General features: G+C 40.1%; 11 protein-coding genes across 11 annotated transcripts; 5 read left to right on the top strand and 6 right to left on the bottom strand.

Annotated features, from left to right (window-relative positions):
* Window positions 1-278: 278 nt before the first annotated feature.
* On the bottom strand, window positions 279-2,240 carry C5L36_0A06480 (uncharacterized protein; the record flags this gene model as incomplete). The annotated part of the gene is made up of 1 exon (XM_029463671.1): window positions 279-2,240. One exon carries the CDS (start codon window positions 2,238-2,240, stop codon window positions 279-281), a length of 1,962 nt encoding a protein of 653 aa, XP_029319531.1.
* A 741-nt stretch (window positions 2,241-2,981) lies between these two features.
* C5L36_0A06490 (uncharacterized protein) lies at window positions 2,982-4,367 on the bottom strand (the record flags this gene model as incomplete). Its single annotated transcript, XM_029463672.1, has 1 exon — window positions 2,982-4,367. One exon carries the CDS (start codon window positions 4,365-4,367, stop codon window positions 2,982-2,984), a length of 1,386 nt encoding a protein of 461 aa, XP_029319532.1.
* Window positions 4,368-4,574: 207 nt separating this feature from the next.
* Window positions 4,575-5,144, top strand: C5L36_0A06500 (uncharacterized protein; the record flags this gene model as incomplete). Its single annotated transcript, XM_029463673.1, has 1 exon — window positions 4,575-5,144. The coding sequence occupies one exon, from the start codon at window positions 4,575-4,577 to the stop codon at window positions 5,142-5,144; it is 570 nt and encodes a 189-aa protein (XP_029319533.1).
* Window positions 5,145-5,505: 361 nt separating this feature from the next.
* On the top strand, window positions 5,506-6,474 carry C5L36_0A06510 (uncharacterized protein; the record flags this gene model as incomplete). Its single annotated transcript, XM_029463674.1, has 1 exon — window positions 5,506-6,474. The coding sequence occupies one exon, from the start codon at window positions 5,506-5,508 to the stop codon at window positions 6,472-6,474; it is 969 nt and encodes a 322-aa protein (XP_029319534.1).
* Window positions 6,475-6,705: 231 nt separating this feature from the next.
* On the top strand, window positions 6,706-7,164 carry C5L36_0A06520 (uncharacterized protein; the record flags this gene model as incomplete). Its single annotated transcript, XM_029463675.1, has 1 exon — window positions 6,706-7,164. The coding sequence occupies one exon, from the start codon at window positions 6,706-6,708 to the stop codon at window positions 7,162-7,164; it is 459 nt and encodes a 152-aa protein (XP_029319535.1).
* Window positions 7,165-7,307: 143 nt separating this feature from the next.
* Window positions 7,308-8,519, bottom strand: C5L36_0A06530 (uncharacterized protein; the record flags this gene model as incomplete). The annotated part of the gene is made up of 1 exon (XM_029463676.1): window positions 7,308-8,519. The coding sequence occupies one exon, from the start codon at window positions 8,517-8,519 to the stop codon at window positions 7,308-7,310; it is 1,212 nt and encodes a 403-aa protein (XP_029319536.1).
* Window positions 8,520-8,782: 263 nt separating this feature from the next.
* Window positions 8,783-12,397, top strand: C5L36_0A06540 (uncharacterized protein; the record flags this gene model as incomplete). Its single annotated transcript, XM_029463677.1, has 1 exon — window positions 8,783-12,397. The coding sequence occupies one exon, from the start codon at window positions 8,783-8,785 to the stop codon at window positions 12,395-12,397; it is 3,615 nt and encodes a 1,204-aa protein (XP_029319537.1).
* Window positions 12,398-12,687: 290 nt separating this feature from the next.
* On the top strand, window positions 12,688-15,423 carry C5L36_0A06550 (uncharacterized protein; the record flags this gene model as incomplete). The annotated part of the gene is made up of 1 exon (XM_029463678.1): window positions 12,688-15,423. The coding sequence occupies one exon, from the start codon at window positions 12,688-12,690 to the stop codon at window positions 15,421-15,423; it is 2,736 nt and encodes a 911-aa protein (XP_029319538.1).
* Window positions 15,424-15,554: 131 nt separating this feature from the next.
* C5L36_0A06560 (uncharacterized protein) lies at window positions 15,555-17,123 on the bottom strand (the record flags this gene model as incomplete). The annotated part of the gene is made up of 1 exon (XM_029463679.1): window positions 15,555-17,123. One exon carries the CDS (start codon window positions 17,121-17,123, stop codon window positions 15,555-15,557), a length of 1,569 nt encoding a protein of 522 aa, XP_029319539.1.
* Window positions 17,124-17,958: 835 nt separating this feature from the next.
* Window positions 17,959-19,530, bottom strand: C5L36_0A06570 (uncharacterized protein; the record flags this gene model as incomplete). Its single annotated transcript, XM_029463680.1, has 1 exon — window positions 17,959-19,530. One exon carries the CDS (start codon window positions 19,528-19,530, stop codon window positions 17,959-17,961), a length of 1,572 nt encoding a protein of 523 aa, XP_029319540.1.
* Window positions 19,531-19,965: 435 nt separating this feature from the next.
* Window positions 19,966-21,768, bottom strand: C5L36_0A06580 (uncharacterized protein; the record flags this gene model as incomplete). The annotated part of the gene is made up of 1 exon (XM_029463681.1): window positions 19,966-21,768. One exon carries the CDS (start codon window positions 21,766-21,768, stop codon window positions 19,966-19,968), a length of 1,803 nt encoding a protein of 600 aa, XP_029319541.1.
* Window positions 21,769-21,871: the final 103 nt, after the last annotated feature.

Raw genomic sequence — 21,871 nt, forward strand, 5'->3', positions numbered from 1 at the left:
AAAAAGAAAAAAAAAAGGAAGAGGTAGAAAGACCATCTTGGAGAGCTCACTTGAAATTCATGTCACACAGAAAAAAATATGCGGTCTACAGAGATTACGTACGTGTGTGGGTAATTCTCACATCACCAAAAGTTGTCTCTTTTCTTCCTCAATAAGGAATTTTGCTTCTTAGTGGCGACGCGTCGACCTCTTTTCGGTTGGTTTTAGTGTATACTATAAAGTAGATTAAACATTAAGGAGAGTGATGTAGTATTAGTTGGTAAGAGGATGCTATATAATCAAATGTCGAACTTCAACCAGTCCAAGTCCTTCATGGACACATCGCCCATTTCCTCGGTTACGGCGTTGTGTTTCACCGTGCAGTTGTCAGTGACGGCAGCGGTGGAAATAGTGGGAGCCGTTGCTGGAGGCTGTTTCCGAGTATTGTTTGTCAATGACGGGCCTGTTGTAGTTCCCGTAGGTGTACCTGCAGAGCTTTTCGGTGTGGCGACCTTGTTCAGACTCGACTTGTTGGTCCTTATAGCGGCAGACAAGTTACTGAAGTTGGAAGGCTTCCCCAGGGATTGCTGCACGGGGGAATGACTCAAGCCAATGTCTGTATTGATGTGGTTGTACGAGGCGCCTCTTTTTGAATGTATATCCTGATACATTCCAGATGCTGAAGAGACGGAGCTGTTTCTCAGCGACGACATTGGCGATTGTGCCGAAGGAGAGTAAGACGTCATTGGTGATGAGGGTTGTGAAGACAGGTTGAGTTTGGACTTTCGTCTCTTGAATTGTGGAATGTCCTGTGGCTGTGATGGGAACGAGCCTGCCGTGAACCCCAAAGATTGTGTTTGTACTTGTGGAGACGGCGATATTGGTTTTGGCAAAATAGGAACGTTCTTGGATCGCTGTGATAGGGATTGTGACAGCGGTGACGATGCTGACTGCTGGAGTTGTTGTTGCTGCTGTGGCTGCGAGAGAGAGGATATTGACGTTGATGAGGAGTGTTTTGACAAGAGGGCATGATTGAAGGGAGAGCTTGCCGATGTTGCAGATATGAAGGCATTGGAAGGGTTGTTCGGGAAACTCTGAGAGTAGTGAATATATGAATTTGGAGAGTTGTTCTTTTGGGCCGCTGGGGTGCACGCGTAGGGAGAGATGTTCTTGTACTTATCACCTTGAGCTGAAAGGGACTGTCTCTTTGAGTTTCTCTTTTTGATGACATCTGTTTTAAGAGACAGTGGGCGCATGGTACCGTGCAGTTTAAGAAACAAACCGCATGCATTGCAGAGAATGTTCCCGTTAGGATCTTTCCTCCATAGTGGGGTTTTGGATGTTCCACAGTTGTTACAAGTGGTGAGTGTCTTAGCGGTGTCTTTGGCCGGCACCGAGGAGGATATCTTGGACCTTGCCTCTGTCTGGAGTTTGTTTGGTTGAGGAGCAGAGATGGGTTTGACCAGCGTACTCGAGCAAGAAATAGTGTCTTGTCTGTTGGTGCAAATCGCTGTATTAGGTTTTATTTTTATGTCCAAAGGATTAATAGAAACTTGGCCTCTATCTAAAGAACGAGGAGAGTCTCTTGTCGATGATGTAGGAGGTGTATCCACCAGGGAAGTTGAAGGAGACAATTTACATTGTGTTGCCTTTCTGTTCTCCTCATCCTGAATCTTTTGCAGTTCGCCAATAATGTCAATATCGAGAAGTTCGTCATATTCCATGCCGACAAAGTCGGTAAAGGCAAGAGAGTTCTCGTCCAACTCCATTTTGGTATCCCCTCTGTTGGAAGTGGCTTGTTTTCGCACAAGGTTCGAACTCGGACTGTCCTCGGAGGACGTTGGAGTGATGATGGCATTCCCCTGTCGCAGACTGCAGGCATTATTCCCACTATCGTTGTACTTGTCCGCCTTGACCGAGTTGTTGGCGCTCTTTTCTATCGCTTCTCCAACAGCGGCGGTCTGCTTACCGCCACTGGAGACCGCAGACACCCCCCTTGGAAGAGAGAAGTTCCCCGGGGAAGACGAAAGCGGCGAGAGAAGGTCCACTGAAAGTATATCACTGGGGTTGTTGTACATAAACCCGGGCGCTTCAAAAAGCGTGCTGAGATCGTCTGTAGCCTTCATCTCAGTGTGTCTGGATGTCCTGTTCCCCTGGATGGAGAGTGATTCTCTGCGAGTAGCTCGGTTTTGCATGCGGTCGTAGAGAGGAATGATCTTCTTTGCAGAGTCATAGATTTCCCAAATAGAGGGCGAGTCCATAGTGTCTAATAAAATCGCCTTGGCGTGCGTGTGTGTATCTCTATCAGGTGGTGGTGATGATTGTGATTGCAACAAAGACAGTAGGGATGTGTGGGTGGGTGTGTATATATATATATATATATATACGAGTAACTTCTGTATTAGTGTTTAAGTTTGCAGGTTGAATTGTCTCTGACTCAAAGCGTCTGTCGTGTATTGTTCGTTTCTAATGGAAAGTGCAAATTCATGAGAAATTCGAGTTGAAGAAAATTAAAAATAAAAATTACCGAGAAAAAAAAAAAAAAAAGAAAAATTTTTTGGTCTCTTTTTTGTTGAATTTCTTTTTACAAAGTGGATTTTTTTTTTTCTCCTTTTCCATTCAAGCTGAAAAAAAGAAAAAAAAGAAAAAAAAGAAAAAACCGGAAACGGAAACAAAAACAACGGCTAAGCAACGGCTAACAACGGCTATTAACACTCTTTATAGACTGTTTTTGTTTTTCCCCCCTTTCCCCCTTTCCCCTCATAAACAGCTCTCTAATAAGGCATCTGTTCTCGCCAAATCGGGCAATTTCTAGCAGCGCGGCTAATTCTGTTGTGTTTTCCCTAAACAGGAGAAAAGACACCCCCTGTTTTTTTTTTTTGTTTTTCTTTTTTGAAAAGTTCTAAACACCTGACAAGTGTTGTTGTTGTAGGCTATAGAAGAGTTCCATGCAGCTCAAAGTGTAGAGACGTTGTTGTCTATTGTTTTCTATGGCTTGTCATCTATGCCAGCTCGGGTAATAGCATTAATACTAACAGATCAACAACTCGCTGTAGCAGGACAAGGTTCACCTCCCGGTGTCGGAACGTCTCCATGACCTTGTGCGCCTTCTCATAGACAGCACCACTACGGCCAAATATAACGGACGAACTAAACCCCCCATTGGTTAGCCATTCAGTAATTAACTTGAGATTCTCCTGATACACTTTCTCCAGCTCCTTCTCACTCGTAGGCACGTACCTTGGTTTCATCTCAAAATATTCATCTCGAGGAAACATCATCCCCCGCATACTGTCAACTAGTGACCCTATACACTCTTCGTTGACAATGGCAAAAATCAACCGCTTGAGACATCCATTGACGAACTTCCTCGTAATGGTGATGCGCATTAACAACTGTAATGTCACTTGGAATATAGACACTAAAATAGGGAATCGGGTGTCCCAACAAGTGACAAAATTCATCAGACTCATCAGCGGTACAAAATCACAGTACCGTAGCCACTTTCCACTATCCATCTGGTATCTCTCATCAATAATAAACACGTTCAGTATTCGATGAAGGAGAGAATAGTGGTACCTCTCCCCCTCACGAACATGTTCTTGCTCCGTCTTCTTCCCCTGAGTGTGATCTTGCTCCGTCGCATGCTCTGCCTCATCTTCATTTGTCGTGCCCTTCCCACACTCTTGCATCTTGATGGAAATCTTCCCCAATATCTCCCAAATAACAAACGGCTCACTGAAACTCTCAATGACATTCCTCAAAATAACACCTTCAATCAACCCATCCAAAAATCGTCTGGTAATGCCACTCTGGACTGCCTCATCGGGGAACAATACCTTGACTATCTCATCCACTAAGATCCGTCTGTAATCAACCATCTCCTCCTCGATTAACCCATCGCTGAACTTCCTCATCCACACATCTCCCCAACTCTCATCTTCCTCACAGTCACGCATGCTCTCATAGACACTCCGAAAATGCTTCTCTAGCACATACGGTAGATCAACAAACAGACTAGTGACAATCTCATCTCGTCGACTACTGATTCGTTCTTGAATCTTTCGACATACATGAGAAAACAAAAATACCAACTCCCCAATAAATTCCTCCTCCTTATCAAATCCTAGCCCTACATACCATGTCTGCACAAAATTCTTCACTAGCAATGAAAAAAGCGCATACAATTTCACATCGAGTTCGTTGGAAAAAGTCAATTGCGGTAGGTCCCCTTTACTTGAGTTGGAAACATGGAGCGTTCTTGATAAGTTCCTAAGATAGTCTATTTCATCTTTCTTTGTCGAGCGACGTACGGGAAACGTGGAGCCAGACACAGAGGTCCTTGGTATTGGTTTCACCGCCGCCTGCTTGATCTGCTTGGCTGACATCCTGGTGAACTAGTTCTCTATGTAAAACAACAGCCATTGTCTCTCTAGTAGACTGTATAATTTTGAGTATATGACTTGAGGTGCGTGTTGTAAGTTTTTCATCAACACGTACAAACTTCTCAAAATATAAACAAACTATCAATCAATCAATCAATCACATTTCTCTCTTTCTCTCTCTCTGAAAAAGACAAGACATTGCAAACGGAGATGTCTTATGGTGACGGAGACAGTGACGATGAGCTCTTTGAAAAGTTGGAGGCAGAGCTCGATCAGGATGGGACTTTTGATTACTACAAATCACAAAAGATTCAAGAACTCCACTCCGAAATTCAGAGACGTAACAACCTCGCAAACAACCTCGTCTTCCCAGAGAGTGAACGGCAGCTGTTGGATCGGGTCTCTCACAGCACGTCAAAATACCTCGTAGTTTTTGTCAACGAAACTTTCCAGTCTAGCATCTATTTGACGCACGCACTCAAGGAAACTATTGAAAATAGTGATGGCTCTTACACAGTCTACATTATCAATGCCGAAAAGTCACCCTTCTTGTCAACAAAACTCAGAATAAAAACCCTCCCCACAATCGTTGCCTTTGTCAATGGGAAACGGATGGGCATAAAAGTAGGCCTTGACGGACTCCTCAATGATAGACTTGACGTCTCTACCGTTTCCCCAGAGAAACTGGCCTCTCTATGCCGTCAATTCTTCCAAGGAGGAAGACATCGTAACGAAGAAGACGAGGACAACAACAACGACAAAGACAACGACAAAGATTAACCTAATAACAGCCGTATGTACAAATACCTTCTTCTTCTTCTTCTTCTTCTCCTTCTTCTTCTTCTTGGTTATCTCCATCAACCGCATCTCTTAGAAGCGTGTAAAAAATTTACCAGCAGAAAGAAAAAGAGAGAAAATAAAGGACAGACTGGAATTTCGCCTATTTCGCCTATTTGTTGTCTCGCTTATCGGCTATTTCCTCTGTTTTTTTTTTTCTTCTCCATCTACCTCTTTTTGTTTTTTCTCACACCATTTATGGTAGTTTATAAAAAATCACAAGGTATATATAGAAAACCAAGACTGTAGAACTAGTTGTAGATTCTCTAATGAAAATCACAAACAACAACATATTAGTTAGATAATGTTCTCGTATCATTCACATACTCTGGGTAGGTCGACACGGCTACAATTCCAGCGCACGTTCATTAAATCGGCTTTGTTCACCCTATCATCTGTCGTCTATGGGGCAGTAGCACCATCGATTGAATTGGCTAACAAGATGGAGAGAAACGAAGTTCATGTAAAAAAGAGCAAAAATGATCTGGAGTTGGAAGAGTTGGAAAGATCAAGAGGTCGGATAATTTCTAAACATTTCCAAAGGCCTCAGAAACTATATCCGAACCATGTTCCTCTCTTTTGCTATGAAAGGGCCCTCCTCTTTCTTGGCTCTTCCATTGGTTCCTTCTTACATCCAGAGAGGAACGAGTTTATTGTTGCTTTGGGAGAAACTAGTGCGACAGAGGGGTTTTTAAAGAGGCTACGGTCGGACATGTTAAACGATGCCGTGGGAAGACAGATTTTGAAGGATCGCCCATACATCACGTCGGAGTATTTGAACCTAGAGAAGTTAAAGTCGTATCCAGACAACTCCTTTGGAAAAACGTACTACAATTGGCTGGTCAGGGAACACTGTTCTCCAGACGAGAGAGTGGATGTGAGATTTATCGATGATGAAGAACTGGCTTTTGTTTTCCAAAGATATCGTCAATGTCATGACTTTTACCATGCTTTACTAGGATTGCCCGTTTGGCGTGAGGGGGAAATCGCCTTGAAACTCTTTGAATACTTGAACATTGGTATCCCATTCGGCGGATTGGGTGCTTTATTTGCCCCTTGGAACGTCAAGAAGCCATCCGAAAGAGAGAGACTCTTCAATGTCTACTATCCGTGGGCCTTCAAAAACGCATACCATTGCAAAACAAACCTCATCAATGTTTATTGGGAGAAAGTCATGGACAAGGACGTTGATGAGTTGCGTAAAGAGCTCAACATTGAAATTCCACCAGATATGAGAACCCTGCGAAAGCAGCATAAAACCACGCTTGGCTAATTTATATAGATTGACATAACTTAATGATTGAGTAATGAACTGGTTGTTCTTCCTTACCTTTGCTTTGTAACTGTCTAGATTAAGAAAACATAAAATCAACTAACGGAATTAAAAACAGACTGAAATATACTGATATAGATTAAAATGGAGGAAATAAAATTTAGAGATCCACACGAAGCCTATGAAATTTATGTTGGTACGGCCTTACTCTATCAGGGCTGATACTCTTTTATGTCACGTCAATACCCCAATCCTCCATCAATGCCAAGAACAACGCCATTGACCAAACTACTAGCTCTATCTTTACTTCTAGCACTGGGATTTTTAAATATAGTGCTTTCATGTGCACTCTATGATACCTACTATCCACTTTACGTCATTTTCCTATTTTTGATAGCTCCAATTCCAAACGCAATAGCCGGATGTGTTGCTAACTCTTCAATGTACTATAGCGGATATCCGGATTTAGATGGTGCAGACCCCGTTACTAACTTTGAGTCGTTCATGAAGTTCCTCACAGGTATGCTTGTTTCAAGCGGCACTTTTCTACCCATTGTCTTGTGGAGAAATTTGATAATTCCACGTGGAAGTTTCTTGCTCAGTTTAACCGGCGGTTTCTTGGTGTATCTGAGCTTCGTTTTGTTTGGAATGGGGTTCCAATATAAAGAGGACGACGATTATGATTTCTAAATTATAAAAGAAAAAAAAGATTGGTTTGATAGGTAAACGTAGAAAAGATAACTTTCGTCTTGTAAAGACATTTATATGAATATAAATTTATGTATTTATGTTTTTACTCTTGAATGAAAGGATAACTCGCTGTAATACCTCTATCAAACTGAGATTGTCTGTGGAGTGGAGGACTCATTGGATGGGTTTTCTGTTTCCTGGCTATTTTCACCTGCTTGTCCATTCTCTTCAATGTTTCTAGATTCTGACTCCTTATTTTCAACGTCTTCGTGTTTGATGCCTAGCAAATCCCTTTCTAACCTCAACTTAGCTTCATAATCCGCCTTATTTTTAAGTCTCTTGGCTATGATTTCCTCATCACTGACAATCTTGAAACTACCGTGTACCAAAGCAAGCTTGAACTGTGGATGCGCCTTGTCACAGCTCTTACCCTTGGGACAGAAGCCGGTGAGATAATTCTCACACATTTCTCTTTTGATATGTCTCTTTGAACACTTTGGCCCATCCGGACAGAAACCCATATTAGTGTAATTCCAACATTCTGGTATCTTGCTTTTAGCGTCAACATGGGAGTAAACACATTCCGGTCCCTGTGTACAGACACCTGTAGCTGCATAGTATGCACACTCGGGCATCCTAGATAGGTTATATTCGTGCAAAAAGTCACAATTGTCACCCATTTTACAAAGTCCACGTAACCAATACTTACAGACTATCTTATTTTTAAACCCCTTGGAGGGATGTTTTAATGGACACTCACTCCCCAAGGGACAAGAAGTTCCATTGGATTGTATCCAGTACTCACATGTCGGCCTATCAGGGTCCAAACCAAAATTGTACTCTTTGTTCAAGAACGGTTCAAATGCAAAGTGTGTTCTGTTTGCAGCTTTTGCATTTACCTGTTGAATTAATTGGTTTTGTTTCATAACTATCGTTGGATCAAAGTTATTGAGAGGGTCACTTTTATCTACATTGTCTTGAATATTTGGCATCTGTATACCAATGTTAGGCATAGTAGGCATGTTAGGCATGTTAGGCATGTTAGGCATAGTAGGCATGTTAGGCATGTTCATTTGTGGCATATTCATCATTGGCATCTGTGAAACTCCTGGTAATCCTTGTATGGATGGCATTCCTGGCATATTCATTGGAAAGTTCATAAAATTCATCGGCATACCGGTATTATTTGTCGGTATCATCCCCTGTGGCGTCGTCAGTGAAGCTACTTGGTCAGATTTCCCTGTATTACTGTTGATTGTTGGGACTTTGGGAATATTTGGCATGTTGACCGGAGTTGATGTAGACGTTGAGGACACTGAGGTCGAAGCAAGTACCGGTTTAGGTGGTATGCTCATTTTGTATTGCTCTTGTTTGTGCTGTTGCTCAGTTATTGGATGTGCTGTAGCTAACAAATGCTTACTAAAATTATGTACACAATAATCAATTTGTCAAACTTGATGCTCATGTTCGTTTTCAGCTTTTTTCTTGAGCCGTATTCAATTTTTCATATTTCTCATTTCTCGTGATTTTCACTTTCATGTTTACCTTTTCCAAGTAATTGAAGAAGCATCCAACCTTGATAACTCTCCGGTATAGATAACGCCCTCCCCCTATACATATGGTGAAGATGCCTGAGCCAATGAGACGAAGGACTAGGAGCTCAAAGATGAATAAAGGTTCAGATAAAAAAGAAACCATATCGCACTTGGAAACACCCTGCTCATACACGACACGTCTTAATTCGTTCATACAACCACATATACACAATGATGAACCTATAACGTATTCAAAGAGAGCACCTCGATCACAAATACCACAAGATTTACAGGCGTATTTGGGGAGTGATAAAAAAACGGTGATGATTCAAACACCACAAAGACTTGCCCAAGTTGGGTTTTATTACACCCCTAAATCAATTAGACAAAAGTATGCCATAACATGCTCGTCATGTAACCAACGAATTGAGCATGCTATACCGTTAAATGTGGATATTATACAGTATCACCTCGATAGCTCACCTTCCTGTCCTTATTCCAAGATTTGTGCGTTCAGAAGCTCTATCAATGAAGTTCACAATTCTTGGAGAGACGACAAGGATTTTGGAATACCGTCCATAGAGTCTGGTCGAAAGTTGAGGCTAAGCACATTCAATACCTGGAAACATCAATATCCTGATGTTAATAGAATGATAGAATCGGGTCTTTATTATGATCCCTCAGATGAAAAGGATGGTATCCCCAATGATAGGGTAGTGTGTTTATATTGCGGAATGAGCATGGAACAATGGGAAGAACATGATGACCCTGTTGAAGCACACAAAGAATCGAATCCCTCATGTTGGGTCTTCAACTATAAAAGAATTCTAGAGCAAGAAAGAAATGAAGCTGAAAGGGCTAAGGAAGAGAGTGCACAAGGAAAAATCCATGAAATAAATGACGACAGCAATGCTGAAAGAGAAACATCCTACAAACAAAATCCGGAAGTGTCAGCTCGAGTATCTATACATGAGACATTAAACGAAATGCCTGATTTCGAGAACAATTGTGATGAAGAACCTACTGACGAACCCGCTGACGAAATTCATGAAGATAATATGATACCAGGTAATAATGCACAGTCCAATGAGCATTCCATTGTATCCATAACAACTACTGATACTACTACTACCACTGCCTTACCTGTTGAAATAGTAGATGTTGATGAAGTCGAGGAGTTTTTGTCAAATCCACAATCAAACCAACCAGATCAAATGGTAGATATACCCAGTATGAAGTCTTCAGAATTAAGTCAATTTTTCACTGAAATGGATGCAGAGTCGGAGAATGATACAGGTGCGTCTTATTTTAGTGCCAATAGAAGAAAGCGTAAAAAGGAAAAGGAAGAAAAAGAAAAGCTTATGTCCAATGTTGAGCCGATATCCGAAGAAGTTGACGAGGCTCCTATCTATGAGAATGATGATTTTGCATCTGGTAAAGTCTGTATGCCTGAAAATGCACAGGAGGAATGTATAGAGACTAATGCAGGCTATGAAGTAGAAGATACAAATGAAAATGCTGGAAATGAACGCAAGGGATTTACAAATTCCAATGGCGAAGATAACATGAATGATTATCCAAAACTTAACTCTGACTTGGTAAATCAGAGCGGGGAAGATTTACGTCAGCTTGAAGAAGACACGAGTTTGCATGTGCATGAGGATAATGATCACATGGAAACAACTGGAACTGAACATCAGGCTGATCATAATGAACAAAAAGATAATATTGGTAGTTCTGGACTTAATCAGGATATTGAGATACCACCGGGTGAAATTCATTTGGAACAAGCTGATTTAGTACCTTCTACAAACATAGTAAACAATGAAGAATTATCAAATGGTCTTTTAGATCGAAGTACTGTGTTTATAGTTGCTAATTCAAAGTTTACAGAAAAGATTTTAGAAGGTAAGAAAAATACTGATGCTAGATTTATTTCCATTGATTATGATCACGACCAAAACGATTCTGAAACATCAAAACTTGCTGCAAATGAAAATAAGTCTATAAGAAAAGCAGATGAGAGTGAAAACTTTAATGGAAATGTCAATTTTGAAAGTGGCTCAAACGTTGAAGAAAACATTAATAATAGACACGAGAATAATGTTGAAACTGAGAGAGTCGAAAACAACCAGAATCTTCGGGAAATTCTGACAAGCAAAGAAGCCAGCAGAGTTGAGAAGTTGGAGGCAGAATTGAACCTACTCAAAATGAAAATAGCAGCCCTGCAAAATGAAAGAACCGCGGAGAAAACTGAAAATATCATAATCAGGGAACCCGAAAGAAAGGGTGTTAATATCAAAATAGAAGAAGAGCTTGAGAAAAGTAATGAAAAGGTGAAGGTGAAAGGAAAATCGAAACACAAAAAAGTCAAATCTAAACTGAAATCTAAATCCAAATCAAGATCAAAGAAAAGGACACGTTCAGTTGAAGCTGAGCATGATGATGGTGACTTGCTGGCGATTCCAGACAAAGGGAAGAGATTCAAGGGAGCACAAAATAAAGCAAATATCCAAGTGAAGTCGGAACATAGCGGTAAAGATGAGCTAACTTTGCATGTAGATCAAATTATGGCCGAAAATTCTGAAGAAGTTGACAGTCCATCTGAGAGGTTGCCGGAGCTGAATAATGATTTATTTGAAAGGGGCTCTGTTGAGCACCTTCGTCATTCATCTGTAACTTCTAATTCTAACGATGCTAAAATTGATCTAGAACCGAAGAACAACCAATTAGATATGGAAGACATCTCCAGAAATATTGAGCATAAAGAAACTTCCGAAATACCAACACAAGCAGATCAGGCCCGAAGCTTGAATCTCTCTGAGGATGAAATATTAGTTGACAACATGTTTGTTCCTCCGCCTAAGCCAGCTAGAAGCAGCAGAGCAGCAAAAGCTAATGTAACTGACGACGTCAACGAATCGAGTAGGCATGAGTTATCACCTACCCTGTTACGGAAGAGTGCGAGGGTATCTCCGGAAGGTGATGAACCCACTGCCAAGGTATATTCCTATGAAGAACTAGATAAGCTGATGCGCAAGGAATCCATTCCTCAGGTGCAAAATGTAAGAAAGGAAAAGACACCTCAGGAAAAGCTTGAATTTGGAGCTGACATTTTAATGGGCAACCAAAGCACTCCTTACATGAACTCTGTCCAAGAGCTCAAATTTCCCGATCTCCCTCCTAGTAGGATATTCCCAGACGTCGAAAGAAATAGTGCGATGAAAACTCCGCAGGCTGAAGCCATTATAAATAAACGCAGGGAATCTACGGGAGAATTAAATAAGGAACGTTTGGTGCGTCCATCTACCGATGATGTTACAAAGAAGGAAGCGTATGAAAGGGAAAGACTAGATGGAAATCTCCAAGAGGTGCCGAAAGGCGACTGGGAACAACTCAGTACACAGAAGTACCATAGCATTTACAGAGATGTATCAGAGGCTGTGAAATATGTCAAGGAGGTTGTAGATGTTCCGTACAACCTTCTAGCAGAGGACCTCGATGGTACGCTAACCGAGTTTGTTGCAGCAATACCTCCTAGCCAGTTGAAGCTGACCATCCGTGAGTGGATGGAACTCCAGGAGGAGCAAGCCGTGGGGCTTGTTAGGGAAAAGGCAGAAGAAATGCTATTGTCTTTCCGTGCTGACCAACAGCGTGCTTTGGCGTTTCTTGAAGGGCTACCGGAGCTTCAGTTGTAAGATTCTGTTTAGTTTCTGTCCAAATTACCTATAGTGGCAATAAATAGCGCTGTATAGAAAAGTTTAAAAAACATGCAATCACATGCTAAAAATATTGATTTAAAATCCCCAAGAGAAACAACAACAAAAGAAAAAGCTACGGAAAATAAGTAAATACGATTTATCGCATCCACGTCTTTTTTTTTCAAACAAAGTTTCAATGTAGATTTGAGCCCTTTCTTTGCCACTAGTTTTGCTTACATTTTACAACCACTTGTTGCAGAAGATATAAATTTATCCCACACTGAACAATGGAGGGAGATCGGTTCCATCCAAACACAAGACAGGCACTACGCATACCCAACCAAGGAGGGTTTATTGTTCCACCGTTGGTTTCGATTGCCAACCGTAATGACCAGGAGACAATGGAAAACGCCGGCGATGCAATGGAGCTTGACAGTTCCAGTACAATCACCAACCAAATACCGTTAAATAATTTGGGGATAAACTTGGCCGAAAATCCTAATAACGAACCTTTTGATTCTTCATCTTCGTCGTCGTTGCCAAACCAACACCAAGTCAATAATAATATCCTGTCTAATCTTACATCCAATGACAATAGTAGTAACGAAGATGTTCAAGACACCGGCGATAATGATCCGGAAACAGATGACGAGGAGCACGCAAGATTTCAATTGCTAAGAAAGAGGGCAAGAACAAACTCTATTGCTTTCCCACATCCAAATTTTCAGACACCAATAAATTCCAGACCCGGTAGCTTGATCCACGTATTGCCGCCTGAAACATTATGTCTGATATTTTCGTATGTTTATCATAAAAAAGATCTTTTATCAATTTTGTTGACCTGCAAATATTGGGCCTCTTTGATTGTGGGTATGATATGGTTTAGGCCTGGTCTTTTGAATAAATCCATCATGAGAAAATTGCAGATGATTTTGGAGGAAGATCCAACCACCCAGATCTGGGATTATAGACTATTCATCAAGAGGCTCAATTTGTCATTAATTTCAAACCTCATCAATGATAATTTTCTGTACCTATTTGCCAATTGCAAAAACCTGGAGAGAATCACGTTGGTCAATTGTACTAAGTTGAAATCCTCGAGTATTGCCAAGTTACTTGACGGATGTTCACGTTTACAATCCATTGATTTAACTGGCACCACGCATTTGGAAAATGATATATATTACTCATTAGCAAACAATTGTAAGAGGTTACAAGGCTTATATGCTCCAGGCTCGTACAACATAAGTGAAGACGCCGTGTTGTCTTTAATAAGGAATTGCCCGCTATTGAAGAGAGTCAAATTGAGTGAGTGTAACAACATCACTGATGTGGCAATCGATTCCTTAGTGAAAAACTGTCCAGGTCTAGTTGAATTGGACGTTCATGGGTGTGAGAAAATTACAAATGCCTCATTGAACAATTTATTTCTTCATTCAGAATGCTTGAAGGAGTTTAAAATTTCCAAAAATCAGAACATCACTTATGAATGTCTTGAAAATCCAAGTGGCACTTTGCTATCATTGGAGCGGTTGAGGATATTGGATTTCACACAGTGCTCAAATATCACAGATAAGGCTGTGATAAAATTTGTTCAATTGGCCCCTAAATTGAGGAACGTTGTTTTATCGAAATGTTCCTCCATCACTGATGCTTCGCTAAAGGCTATTGCTACTTTAGGTAAGAATTTACACTATATTCATCTGGGTCACTGCAGTAACATTACTGATGTTGGAGCAAAGGAACTACTTCAAAATTGTCATAGGTTGCAATATATTGACTTAGCATGTTGTAACCAACTTACAAATGCCACCATCATTGAATTGGCAAAACTTCAAAAATTAAGGAGAATTGGATTAGTCAAATGTTCTCAGATTACAGATGAGGGAATACTAGCATTGGCGGAACAGGCTAGGAACTCAGATGAGACTTTAGAGAGGGTCCATTTAAGTTACTGTGTTAACTTGTCCATATTTCCAATTTACAAACTACTTCAGGCATGTCCAAGGTTGACGCATATCTCTTTAACCGGTATATCTCAGTTTCTAAGGCCAGATATTACAAGGTTTTGTAGAGAACCACCGTCAGAGTTCAACCCACATCAGAAATCTATATTTTGCGTATTCAGTGGCGAAGGAGTCAATAATCTTAGAACTTATTTGAATCACTTAATTCAAACTACTGAAGTGCAAGACAGAGAGGCCACTGAAATATTACAGATAATTGATGGTATAATTGGTACATCTACACCAATCCCACTGGAGAATTTTTTAACCGACGAAAACAGGTTTAGGTTTGAACATTTTATTCGGACTGCCAATGACTTTTTGGGCGATTACCCATCAATTAACGTAGGTTATGAAAGATTGGATCTATTTGCTAGATGTATATTTGGTGGTATCCAGCAGACACAGGCCACCAGAGTTCAGCGATTCTTTCAATTAATGCACAGCAGGCCTGTTAGGGCAAGAGAGAGAGAAAGAGAGGCTCAGAGGCTTCAAAGAATGCACCTTGCCATGGAAGCAACAAGAAATAGGCATACTACTGTGTTAACAAGTGAATCCAGGGGTTTGGCAGAACCTGTTATCCAGACGTATATACCGGGAAACCAAGTTGCAAGACTTTTCCAGCATACCAGGAGCAGGGCGCCAAGGTTTCATGGGAGTGCATTAGAACAGATGCTACTAGCAGGTGTCGATGACGGTAATACTATAGTCAGGCTTCGGGATTCTAATTCATCGACTAGTATTGAGGTTATTGTTTTCAACCCTGATGACTATAGAAGTCTAAGTTCCGAAATTGATAACTTACCGTCTGACTTTATAACTATAACGTTTGATCAACCCCGCAATCGTCCACAATATATCCAGAGGAATTTCGATCAGCAAAGATCTATACCTGTCCCTAGACAGAATGCACTTCGAGATTCCTTTAGAAATGTTTCTCGCAGAGTAAATGTCGTGCAACCACTATTAAACGAAGATGATCACTCCACAGAAGATCCAATTATGAATGACGACTAACTAAATACCTTAATAATCTTGTAGATTAACGTGAAATAGATTGGTATATTTTCCTTTTTATTTTTTTTTTTTTTGTTTTTACTACATCTCTTTCTATACAAGATAAAATACGGCTTAGCTAAACAAAAGCTTTATACCTTTAGTGGATAAACGGCTCTATACATATATGAACGAACGTCCGCTGCTAGCAACCTTTCCATCTTCATGATCTCTCTCTCCATCTGCTCACCATCCATGCCTGCAAGTGCTGCGTCTTCTTCTTCTTCTTCTTTGTCGCCGTCTAAATTGTTCACTGAATGTTTCAAATATGCTATCCGTGCTTTCACTGCTCTCTTTACCTTCCATTCTCTGAATGGTAACAATGCAAGGCAGCTCACTCCAGCTGCAACCCCTACAAGGATCTGACAATACAAGAAAGGTCTCTCCATATCGAATCTTCTCAACTTGAACCCTGCCAATTCGGCAATCAACATTGGGAATCCTGCTGCAAACATCTGTAGGGAGATTGCATGATTCAAGTCGGCGCCGCTGTTTCCCACAACATCTGCTGTCATCGGTCCAAAATTAACCCAACTAATGCCTAGTAGCAAGCCAATAACGAATGCAAAACCAAGTAGTTGTGAATAAGTAGTAGTAAAGACCCAAAATACAAATGAGAACAATGTTATTAAAAAAGTTGCTAAGAGAGAGACATTCACTCTACCTACTCTATCGGACAACACTCCCAATAGTGGTCTACCGATTGTTTGAGCTAAACTTTGTATTGTAGTAACATTAGACCCTTGTTTGTACGTTAAACCAATACTAGTGCCGTACGATGACAATGAAAATAGAAGTATACTATAAGATAACATATAGGACATGTTCCAGAACATAAGGCAAGCAAGCGGTAATTTCTTTAAAAGGTCAATCCTGGACAGGAAAGCAAATATTTCAACATGAAATGGTTTTTTATCTTTTGATGTATTTTTAAGGGGGGTAAAAGACCGAATAAAGATAATTGATATAGCTAGCATGAATCCACATACAAATGATTGCATCCGAAGAGCCCATGCAACACCCAACCTCAAGCCATGCTTACGATTATTAGCATATTTTTGATTATTTAAGTATTGTTTGATTATTTCATCAACAGATCTACTAAAGATAATACCTCCCAAACCACCACCAGCAGTGGCTATACCTTGGGCAACGGATTTTTTCTTGGAAAACCATGTGGGAATAATAACTAATGTTGCCCCAGCAACCAATGACCAGCCAATTGCTAAAAGAAAACCTTGAAACATAATCAGCTGTATTACTGTCGTTGCTATTGATGCCAACCAATATGACAAGAAAGTGATACAAAGTCCTAGCGTCATGATAATCTTGTAATGAATTCGACGACACAACCCATTTGTGAAAGCACATGCCAAAAATGATAAACCTAAGCCTAATCCACCAATCATCACGTATTGCTCGGTATCTGCTTCGTCAAAGTATTGCTCAGTGATGTAATAATTCAAATAGACACCAAAGGATGCATTAGGCCCCCAACTGAAGGTGTTAATAAGTAAAACACATACAGTTGATATCCATGCCCAAAGACCACCATCTGGTGGCTCCTCTGAGCTAGACATATTATCCTGGCATATTTCAGGATCCTCTTTTACGGCCAAAGTGGTGTCTTGTTCTTCCCTGTGCCTATTGTTTGCTGACATTTGAAAAGCTAGTGATTTCCTCTTAATTTTGTTTACAAATATATCAATTGTACGTTTTGCTATTTTGTTTTTTGTACGACTTGTTTTTGTTTCTAATTCTTAAATGCAACACTTTAGCACTTACAAATCAACTAGAAGCTTTTTGTACAAAGACACATCCTTAAATAAAGAGTTATCCTTGGTGAAGCATGAAGAATTAGAGGTGACACTTATATGGTTTTTGTATTTTATAACTGGTGTCCATACAATTAATAATATAAACCTGACAAAAGAATATGTCCTCATCCATTGTTCCTCATTGTTATTTTTCCATGTCCTATCAGTTGTGGAGTTAAGGATGAATTAGTCTAGAAATGTCAAAATTTAAATGGATGTATTCCAGATACGGAAGGGACTGTCATCACGCGAAAACGGATTTATTCTCCATTTGGGTTTAACGCCATGTGATTTTTAAGAATAAGAATCCACATTTGCAAATGTATGCATTAATTGCAAGCCTGCAATGATGTGGGATCGAGTGGGATGTGTTGTAAGGTAAACTCATGGTGAAATGTACTAAATTTGTTGTTACTGGAACAACTTTTTCCGTTTATCCGAAAGTTCTTTCTATGTTTTTTTTGTCATATTTATGGAAGTTGCTTTGCAGGAAAAGCGTGGAACTTCGTTGGAATCTACTTACAGTTCAGTGTTTTGTTTATAAGCTATACCAAATTAAGACCTATCAATAACCGAACTGAAGAGTTCCGAAGTTTTTGAATAGACGGGTGTGTTAATAACCATTTTGAAAACCAATTACATGGAGTTATTATATGCCTTTTGTAACATGTTACAGCTTTTATACCTTTAGTGGATAAACGGCTCTATACATATATGAACGAACGTCCGCTGCTAGCAACCTTTCCATCTTCATGATCTCTCTCTCCATCTGCTCACCATCCATGCCTGCAAGTGCTGCGTCTTCTTCTTCTTCTTCTTCGTCGCCGTCTAAATTGTTCACTGAATGTTTCAAATATGCTATCCGTGCTTTCACTGCTCTCTTTACCTTCCATTCTCTGAATGGTAACAATGCAAGGCAGCTCACTCCAGCTGCAACCCCCACAAGGATCTGACAATACAAGAAAGGTCTCTCCATATCGAATCTTCTCAACTTGAACCCTGCCAACTCGGCAATTAGTAAAGGGAAACCGCCTGTAAACATCTGTAGAGAAACCGCATGATTCATGTCGGCACCACCTCCCCCAACAACATCTGCTGTCATCGGTCCAAAATTGACCCAGTTCACCCCTAGCAAAATGCCAACTGCAAATGCAAACCCAATTAGTTGCGCATAAGTCGTCACAAAGATCCAGAAAACAAACGAAAATATTGTAATCAAGATCGTTGAAATAAGTGTGACATTGACCCTCCCTATTTTGTCCGATAGGAATCCCAACAAAGGTCTTCCGACTGTCTGTGCAACACTTTGGACAGTTGTTACATTCGATCCCTGTTTGTAGCTTAACCCGATACTTGAACCATATGCTGATAATGAAAATAGCAAAATACTGTAGGATAACGAGTAAACCATGTTCCAAAGCATGAGACAAATCAAAGGAATCTGTCTCATTAGATCAAACCGGAACAAAAACGCAGTTAACTCGATAAATAGTGGTTTTTCATCCTTTGAAGTATTTTTAATTGGGCGGTAGGTTCGAATCAAAATGATGGATATTGCTAGCATAAATCCACACACTAATGCTTCCATTCTCAACGCCCATGCAACCCCTAGCCTCAATGCATGGTTGGGATCTCCTGCGTATTTTGGATTGGTTAAGTACTGTTTAATTATTTGATCAGAAGCTCTGCTAAAAATAATACCACCTAACCCACCACCTGCGGTTGCAATACCCTGAGCAATTGACCGCTTTTCTAAAAACCATGTTGGCAAGATGAGAAATGTAGAACCAGCAGTCAATGCCCATCCAAATGCCATGAGGAAGCCCTGGAAGAAAATCAGCTGAACCACTGTTGTTGCAATCGAGGCTAGCCAGTACGACAAAAATGTTATGATCAACCCAATTGTCATGATAATCTTGTAGTGAACATGGCGACACAAACCATTAGTAAAAGCGCAGGCCGTAAATGAGAGACCTAATGCCAATCCACCGATCATCACATATTGTTCTGTATTTGCATTCTCAAAATATTTTTCTGTTACATAATAGTTTAGATAGACACCAAAGCAAGCATTAAGTCCCCAGCTAAAGGTGTTGATAAACAAAACACAAACCACCGAAATCCAGGCCCAAAATCCACCGTCTGGTGGCCGGTTCTTGAAATCGAAAGCACTGTACTTCCCAGTATCTATAGCCTTTTGCTTCGTCTCAGAAAAATTCCCTTGCTCCTCATCATTAACGGCATCATTCATCTTTGAGGTTCAGTAATTTGATGAGTAATTGCGTGCAACTTTGGAAGTTCACAAAGTTGGAGTTCTTACTCTAATTTTGGAGAGAAGTATATCTACATCGATTCAATATTATTTTAGTGACAAGTAACTGAATATCAAAGAGGTAGACTCTTATAATAAATATGCACCTGCAAAAACAAAATCCTGCCGGATATCAAAACAATACATCCGAAAACTGGTTTATAAAGTTAACGTTAGTATTTCATGGTTCTAATTACGGATGAACGGTTGTTTGAAACTCCCAACGATTACTTTCAACGCATACCTCTTTTCCTCTTATTTTCTTTTCTGTTTTTGTTTATATTTTGTCCTTTTATTACATTTTATTAAAAGCCATGAAAACTAGTATATGAATATATTATATAACATTAATCCTGCCTTTGTTGTCCCAAAATATTAAACTGCGATAGGATATATCATTCTAAGTATGTAAGTCTTTATATCATTTGCAAGCATACCATCAAGTCTGTTGATTTCAGAAGTTATCTCATCATGATCCATGTTTGCAAATTCTCCCTCCTTTTCCTTGGATTCTAACCCACTTTCAAAATTTTTCTTACGTGCAATCAAAATCCTTCTGACCTTCCATTCTCTAAATGGTAATAGTGCAGCAGCACTCACACCTGCTGCAACCCCTACAAGGATCTGGCAATACAAGAAAGGTCTCTCCATATCGAATCTTCTCAACTTGAACCCTGCCAACTCGGCAATTAGTAAAGGGAAACCGCCTGTAAACATCTGTAGAGAAACCGCATGATTCATGTCGGCACCACCTCCCCCAACAACATCTGCTGTCATCGGTCCAAAATTGACCCAGTTCACCCCTAGCAAAATGCCAACTGCAAATGCAAACCCAATTAGTTGCGCATAAGTCGTCACAAAGATCCAGAAAACAAACGAAAATATTGTAATCAAGATCGTTGAAATAAGTGTGACATTGACCCTCCCTATTTTGTCCGATAGGAATCCCAACAAAGGTCTTCCGACTGTCTGTGCAACACTTTGGACAGTTGTTACATTCGATCCCTGTTTGTAGCTTAACCCGATACTTGAACCATATGCTGATAATGAAAATAGCAAAATACTGTAGGATAACGAGTAAACCATGTTCCAAAGCATGAGACAAATCAAAGGAATCTGTCTCATTAGATCAAACCGGAACAAAAACGCAGTTAACTCGATATATAGTGGTTTTTTATCCTTTGAAGTATTTTTAATTGGGCGGTAGGTTCGAATTAAAATGATGGATAAAACTAGCATGAAGCCACAAACAAAAGATTGCATTCTTAAGGCCCATGCAATTCCTAGTTTCAATGCGTGGTTTGGGTCATCTGCATATTCTGGTTTATCCATATAAGTCTTAATAATTTGATCAACAGGTCTACTAAAAATAATACCACCTAACCCACCACCTGCAGTTGCGATACCCTGAGCAATGGATCTTTTCTTTAAAAACCATGTTGGTAGAATGACAAATGTTGAACCAGCAACTAAAGCCCATCCAATGGACAATAAGAAACCTTGAAACATGACTAATTGAACAACTGTTTTAGAAATAGACGCCAGCCAATAGGAGAGAAATGTCAATGCAGTACCAATCGACATTAAAATCTTATAGTTAACACGGCGGGATAAGCCATTAGTGAAAGCGCATGCAAGGAATGATAAACCTAAATTCATTCCACCAATCATTACATACTGTTCCATTTTACCGTTATGGAAATAATCCGTAGATATATAGTAGTTCAAGTAAACACCAAAACATGCATTTAACCCCCAACTGAAAGTATTTATAGCTAACACACAAAATGCTGAGGTCCACGCCCAAAATCCTCCATCTGGTGGTTTATTCACAATGTCATAGCGATTATATCTTCCACTATCTACAACTGTTTCTTCCTTCTGTGATGAAGAAGAGCTTAGGTCACCGCTCTCCTCATCAACCGGATAATTATCCAAAGAGGTTGCAGCCGTACCAACTTTCCTCAAATCATTTGGATCGAATGAGGGGTTGGGTTCAACCTGTGTCTTTGCAAATTTATTATCTTCAATAACATTTGATATTATCGTTGAAGTACGAGTAATTATGTTGTTGTTGGTATGATGTTTATTCCCGTTTTCACCATTGTATGGTGGGACATCCAAATTGTTAGACTGTGATGTCTCTATTGATGAAATACTAGTCAAATCGCCCGACATTGCGCTGTCAACTGAAGTACCAAAAAAAATGCGGTATGTCTATAGATTTAGATTGGATATTTCGCTTTAGAGGAAAGAAACAACAGCAGGAAGAGGTAAAGAA

This window comes from Pichia kudriavzevii, chromosome 1 (genome assembly GCF_003054445.1).
Source record: "Pichia kudriavzevii chromosome 1, complete sequence".
Lineage (NCBI taxonomy): Eukaryota > Fungi > Ascomycota > Pichiomycetes > Pichiales > Pichiaceae > Pichia > Pichia kudriavzevii.